This window comes from Olea europaea, unplaced genomic scaffold, assembly GCF_002742605.1.
Source record: "Olea europaea var. sylvestris unplaced genomic scaffold, O_europaea_v1 scaffold374, whole genome shotgun sequence".
Lineage (NCBI taxonomy): Eukaryota > Viridiplantae > Streptophyta > Magnoliopsida > Lamiales > Oleaceae > Olea > Olea europaea.
Genome location: NW_019256747.1, coordinates 152,608 through 159,648, shown reverse-complemented (window position 1 = coordinate 159,648; position 7,041 = coordinate 152,608). Strand labels below are relative to the sequence as shown.

Sequence of the window (7,041 nt, the reverse complement as noted above, 5' to 3'; positions counted from 1 at the left end):
GGGAAAATGAGAAGCAAGGGAGGGCGCCATGTTCTGCTGAAGCAGAAACTGGGCGCCTAGGTGCCATGAGTGGACACCTAGGTGACCAACCGGGCACTTAGGTGCAGAAACTTGGCGTCTAGGCGCCTATGTTTAAGCTATATATATAGCTGTTTTTCTCTTCATTTATAATCCGGTTTTTGAGAGAAAAAATAGAGAGAGCTTGAATAGAATTTAAAAAGAAAGAGATTGTTCTTCTTAGGTATAAATTCAAAGCTATTTTTTCTTTCTTGGGGATTAACTTGAGGTTTGTTCAAGTAATCCAATCCATTGTTCATCATATATATTGAAAATCATTTCTTCCCCAATTTTTCTTATCTTTCTTTTCATCTTCAAGTGGTTTGGAATTTTCACATTGCAAGTTTGTTTGTTCTTAGGCAATATTGGGAGGTGCTTCTTCCCAACACCATGTCACACATTGATAAGCTTCCTTCAAAGAAGCACCGAAACATCATGTCAGCTGCCCCAGTGGTTATTCTCTCGAGTTGGTCTACATGTACAGAAATTTAAGTGTACAGATGTTGTACAGAATACACACATCAAAGGGGGGTGGGTGATTTTTTTGGCAATAAAATATTCATGTGGGGTCCACCGTTTGTGAGACTCTGTACACATTCTGTAAACTTAAAATTCTGTACACTCAGAATTTTTGTATTCTCTCATCTCTCTCTTGACTTGTCCAGTTGTCCCTATATTTCCAATGTTGTTTTCGCAAATTGTGCATTTGTGTGAATTGGTGTGCGTCTTTTGAAGGGAGGGAGAACTTGTTGAAAATGTGGCATCTTTCTTGAAGGGTTTTTATAGAGCAAAGAATAATAAGCAGTGTTCTAAAATACTTAATGTGTGGCGATATATGGAAGCCAAGCTATGGACTAGGCGATAAGCGTAAAAGGGCATTTTTTTATTTTAATATTATTTTAATTTTTAATTAATCAAAAAATCATTTAATAATTAAAAATAATACCCCCCAAACATTTAATACAAATTTATAGGAATTTTATACATTTTTTTAAAGTTTCTAACAAAAAGATAAATTTCAAATATAAATACTAAATACTAAATAAAAAGAAAATTTTGGGAGCTTTCCTTTGTTCAAGATTTCAACCAATTTTTTTTGAATTTTGGGCAGATGAAGTGAAGAAATCAACTTTTAAGTTTTAAATTAAAAGAATTGTAAATAAAAAAAAATTTTAAAAAGAAAAAAATATAATAATGATCATCTAGGCGCACATAATCATGCCTAGGCATGCATTAGTGGTCAATGATTGCCATTGACCACTAAATAAGGAGTCAAGCCACTTGGCTTGGCACTTCCACCACACATCGCACCTTGGCGTGTCTTTTAAAACATTGATTATAAGTAACCTTAATTTGATAGAAGAATTGAAGCAGTGCTCAAGCGTCAAATTCGAGAGAGTTCTTTCAACAATTAATTAGCTTCGCTCTTTGTTGGATAAAAACATTTTCCAAGGACAAATTTTTCGAGAGAGACAGAAGGGGCTACAAGACGAGAAGCTGAAGAATAACAAGGATCACTTGATTCTTTTGTCCTTTTGTTTTGGACCTTTCAGGGCATGTGGTTGTTGCATTGTCTATTCTGGTGAAGAGAATGCTGCCATTTTAATATTTTGCGTGTGATTGCAAAACTTGCTCCTCTATTCCAAGAATCTTGTTCTCTGTTGTAACTTCTTTCGATTTTTTTATTCATGGATCCACCACTGATGTGATATGGAGAATTAAATATTGCTATAAGGTTTTCATTGTGATTTTTAGCTAAGTTATTCGAGCTTCTCGAAATTTTTTTTTATTGTTTTGATCAATGTCGTTTGTCCACTGGAATATCTCTGTATGTAACTAAATCTATTTGTCAGCAATACTGAACAATTGTTTTTTCAAATAATATAAAGAACAGTACTGAAAATTTAAAATCTTGTCAACATCTGGAAATTGGTTATTAGGTTGTGGGTTAATTAGTTTGATCTTTCCAATTTTGTTCAATAATCATTCTGCTTGAATTGTCTCTGCCTCTCTTTATCGAGTAACAAGGATCATTGCATCCTCAATCTTGGAAATCTGTCATCCTTTATACATTGAGAATGTTGCATTATTGGTCCGAAACCTTTGAAAAGGACAAGTTGGTTCTCAACTTTTCATACTAGTTACGCAATTAGTCTCTAGTAACGGAACCGTACAAATCACAATTTTATGGTCATGCCTCGTGAGAACAAGCCACACTTCAATTGTTGGGGACCAATTCAATTTGAACTTGCATTCCTGCCTACTTAGCATACTGACAGGGAAACGACCAGAAGATTTTCTAATTAAAAACTCCTCAAATCACTCAAATTACTTGTCAGACCAAGATTCAGTAATTTGGAGAAAATGACTATCCGATATTAACTGCTAATTGTTCCATATTAGTTAGTCTAGAGAATTTCAGGGCGTTGTTCATCTCTACTAAGTGGAACAAATTATTAATGAAAAACAAAGGAAACTATCTTTATGCAGTATAAACACTTCAAATGTGTTCTTGTATTCCCCCACCATTTTGAAAATTGACAACCTTCACATGTAAGATCCTAGAAGAACGTATTGGTGAAGAGGAAAAATGCCCAGGTGTCAGATAAGAGGGGAAGTCGCGAGGAAGTGCCAACATTGATATATTCATCATACCAGCTGCCAACAAAATTTTACTTCGACAAAACTGAGGTTAACAGTCAAAATATAAGAAAAGGCATTTCCATTTTGTCATATCCATAATTTTAATCATAAACTCCTAATTCTTACATTTTCACTCTGCATCTTCCCAATGTGAAAGGGCAAAGCTAAAAGTTTTATCTTTCAAACTTTTATGAAGAGAAATATTTTGAAAAACTCGATGCTAACGCATTAGTATAGTAAAATATCAGTAACCGTAGTAAAAATATTAAATTTTTTTGCAATGTAGGAGAGAGGAAATCATGTTTACATTAACTCAACAGAATGTAAAATAAAAGACAATCATTTCTCTACAGGTTTCTTTTGTTTGGAGGATTGTTCAAGACTAAAAGACTGGAAAAATAATATTCAAACCTAACCACCTTGTAAGCTTTTTTACAATGTACTCAGTTGCAATTACAACCTACCTGAATCCTCATTGCTATGCTCGTTACTTCTAACGGATGAATCACCAAAGTAAGAAGAATGAGAAGAGATAGTGGAAGCTGATACGGAAATTAAGGAACATTTATTCCACAATTCTTTTTTGGGGAACGAAACGTTCCTCCTACGTGAAACAGCATTTGAGCAGGCGGCCTTCTGTTTGTGCAGTGCACACGTGCAATTGCGATGATATGGCCTCCGCTCAATATCCATGTCATACATTGATAAGCTTCCCTCAAAAGCATACTGAAACATCAGGTTAGCTGCTCTGGCGGCCATTTTCTCCTCTCTCTATCTGCTAGTCTCCTAAAATTCCTAATGTGTTTCCAATTTTGTGTTTTCTGTGAATTGGCGTGCGTCTATTGAAGAGAGGGAGAATTTGTTGACAATGTGGCATGTTTCTTGAAGGGTTTATATAGTGCAAAGACTTATACTTCGATGATTAGAACAATGGTAGTGTATAGGATTAATCAAGATTCAGAAGATTTAGCGTTAAACTCAAGAGAAGCTAAGTCTGGAATTGTTTTTGCCACAAGTAGCTTTGCTCTTTGTTAGAAATAAGCTCTTTTTCCTAGGGAAGTTCAGATTCCTAGTTGTGGGGCCTAAAAGAGAATTAAAAATAACAGAAAAGATGCAGTGGAAGTGAAATTCTGGAATTACAAGGAAACCTTGGTTTTAGGCTTTTAGTTTTTCTTTGTTTGCACCTCTCAGGATATGCTTTTTGCATAGTTTTTTCCGGTGTGCCATTTTGTCGGAAAACCCATTTTTACAAATTAATAAAGGATCTTGTTTATTCTGACCTCTGTTACTTCGTCTAAGTTCGTTGGTGATATATACATTGGAAATTCAGAAATAAAATATGTTTTGAAGTACTTTACCACTAAAAATAAATAAATTCTACTCTGATAAATATCGCAGTGCCGTCTTGTGGAATATTCTCCCTTGCATAAATTTTCTTTGAAATAAGAACTAAACTACTTTACTCAAATTTTTTTGACATAATGGTTTACATCTTCTCACATGCACGTGGGTCTCACGTGAATAAAAAAATCCAAAAAAGAAGTGCGCTCCCTCCCATTGTGAGTATTGGTCTGCCATTATGTCAAAAACATTCGGGTAGCATAGTGCACAATTGTTGAAATAATATATTTAATAGTCATACGATGTACGTTTGATGAGATACAGATGTAGAATCTTCTAGACAAAATATATCACCCCTTCGGTTCCCTACTCATTGTTCTTCTTTAGAGAATTTGTTCTTTCCCATTAAACCATGGAATCTCTTGTGAGATCTCTTTATGTCAACCACGGAAATTATGATCTTTGTCAAATGCAACTGTGAAATTTTCGTATATTGTCATATTGGTACAATATCTCATGTTATTTTTGCCCTATTTGGCCCCCATTTTCAAAAAAGCATTTTTTTCTTATACTCATTTTCAATCACACATTTCATGATATCCATATTTATTATTAACTTTTTAACCACATATTTCATAAATTTTTTTATCAACTTTTATCAAAATTTAATAAAAAAATTAATTTTTAGCTATATCAGACAGGGGATTTATGTTTTCAATTTGCGTCCTTCAACTACGTCTGTAAAGAGGAATTTGACAAAAAGAGAGAGTATTACTATTTTCTTGAATCAGCAACCCTTGCTTCAACTTGATCTTATTTTCCTTTATTAGCATAGACTTTTCATTTCAGCTTTAACTCTCCCTATCTTTGGTTCGTCGTTGTCTTAATATTTTCACTTACATTTAGCTTGAGTTGTCCCTTGCGTGCCGCTTCCTTTATAGACAGTTTGATTATTACTTGTTTTCGCATAGTGTTCTTAATCATTGGAAAAACTGTCGTTCTTTGTATATAGATTTGCAAACGGGTTTTATTAAAGACTTCGATAATGGTGTAGTAAATTTTGATTTCACAGTTTTTCATTTTGTCATCACATTCTTGGTTAATGTACTGTTCCTGGATAATTGTGTCAGCCGTGTTGAAATTAATGACTGTTTACTAAAGTCCCTATTTGATTTTTAATAAAAATCAATAAAATATATGGTTGAAGAATTGATAAAAATTAAGAGTCACATAAAAAAAGTGATTAAAATAAAATAAAATAAAATTTAAATGAGTTTTAAAAATTGTGACCAATCATGGGCTAAATATATGGCTTTAAATATTTGCTGAAGAGAATGCTTAAAGATCGAATTAACAAGGTAACGACAATTTTGTGAGTATATTTTATGAATGGTCATTGAACGTTCAGCTAAATTTCATGGGGTCACTAAACTTTAATTTGTCGCAATTGAATTATTGGACTCCAATTTAGTTTCAAAATTTCGTAAACTGATACTAATTATAACATGAAAATCAGTTTGCAGAAAGCACTATATTGTGGCTTTGCTACCTAGTTATCGGACACGGAAATTTATCTTACCAGGTTATGTACATTCTATAAGCATTAAGAAAGTAAACAATTTTTTAAGAAGTCAGTGTGTACTGGCAATATGCATTTTAATTTCTTCTCAATAAACGATAAGAAATCATTAATCATCTGTTCATTAACTTACCAGAATGTACAGTTAAAGTTACTCAGGAAAATGTTAACCTGAAGGAATATTGCTGGATGACTTAAAAACTGAAAAAAGAATCAAACCAGCTCCTATAGACTTGACGCACTCACTACTTCTAACTGATGAATCAGCAACATAAGAAGATCGAGACGAAACCGTGGAAGCTGATACGGAAATTAAGGAACATTTATTCCATAATTCCTTTTTGAAGAATGAAATATTCTTTGCCATGTGAAACAGCATTTGAGCAAGTGGCCTTCTGTTTGTGCAGTGCACATGTGCAATTTCGATGATATGGCCTCCGCTCAATATCCATGTCGTACATTGATAAGCTTCCATCGAAGACATGATGAAACATCAGGGCAGCTGCTCCAGTGGCCATTTTCTTATCTCTCTTCAATTGTCTCCGAAATTTCTTATATGTTAATCCAAATTTGCGTGTTTGTGTGAATTGTTGTGTTTCTATAGAAGTGAGGGATAATTTATTAAAATGTGGAATATTTCTTGAAGGTTTATATAGAGCATGGGATCGCACTGCAATGGTAAGAACTATTGTAGTGTAGCAGTTTCCCACATTCTCGAGAAGAATTAGTTGCGTAAAATTCGAGAGAAGTTCAGGAGTTTCTGTAACTATGAAGTGATTTTGATCTTTGCTAAAAATAAGCACATTTTTCTAGGAATCTTAATTCATAGGCGTGGGCCCTGAAAGGAATAAACAAGAGAGGTCAAAAAAGGAGGTATAAGAGAAGGGAATTTCAAGAATGACAAGGATCACTTGGTTTTTTCCTTATTTTGTTTAGATCCTTAGGAAAAGTAGTCGTTGCATAGTTTACTCCGTTTATGGAATGCCTGAAATTTAATGTTTATGCACACGAAGCAAAAAAGTAGTATTAAACGAACAATAAAAAAACATGATCCTTTTTTAAAGAAATACTCCAATGTGGTAATTATTGTCTATCTATGTTAATTATGTTATTAAATTATTTACAAAGTTTGTTTTCAACTCATATATTTGTAGTAAGATCAGGAAGTTGACCAGAAGGTAAATTTTATCAATAATTCATTTTACTGTCTAACCAAAATTACTCTCTCTCTCTCTCTCTCTCTCTCTCTCTCTCTGTGCTTATTATTTAGAACTAAATCCATCCCACTTGGACACGGATAAATAGGTTGTTTAACAATGCTTTTAATAAAAAATTTAGTAGATTTTAATAAAAGTTGATGAAATGTGTGGTAGAAAAATTAATAAAAGTTGTGGATCTCCTGAAATGTATAAGTAAAATTT

At 33.4% G+C, this 7,041-nt stretch overlaps 1 protein-coding gene across 1 annotated transcript; it reads right to left on the bottom strand.

The window, feature by feature from the left end:
* Positions 1-3,678: 3,678 nt before the first annotated feature.
* LOC111386829 lies at positions 3,679-6,138 on the bottom strand. Its single transcript, XM_023011308.1, has 3 exons — positions 5,985-6,138; positions 5,792-5,920; positions 3,679-3,782 (listed from the first exon to the last, which is right to left on the bottom strand). Exons 1-3 carry the CDS (start codon positions 6,136-6,138, stop codon positions 3,679-3,681), a joined length of 387 nt encoding a protein of 128 aa, XP_022867076.1.
* Positions 6,139-7,041: the final 903 nt, after the last annotated feature.

Excerpts from the sequence above, each read along its gene's own strand:
- LOC111386829 (XM_023011308.1), bottom strand. The coding sequence starts at position 6,138 with ATGGCCACTGGAGCAGCTGCCCTGATGTTTCATCATGTCTTCGATGGA. Across the intron at positions 5,921-5,984 it reads CTCAAATGCTGTTTCACATG|CTTCCACGGTTTCGTCTCGA; the intron begins GCAAAGAATATT and ends TTTCCGTATCAG. Across the intron at positions 3,783-5,791 it reads ATCCAGCAATATTCCTTCAG|GCCCCACAACTAGGAATCTG; the intron begins GTTAACATTTTC and ends ATTCTCTTTTAG.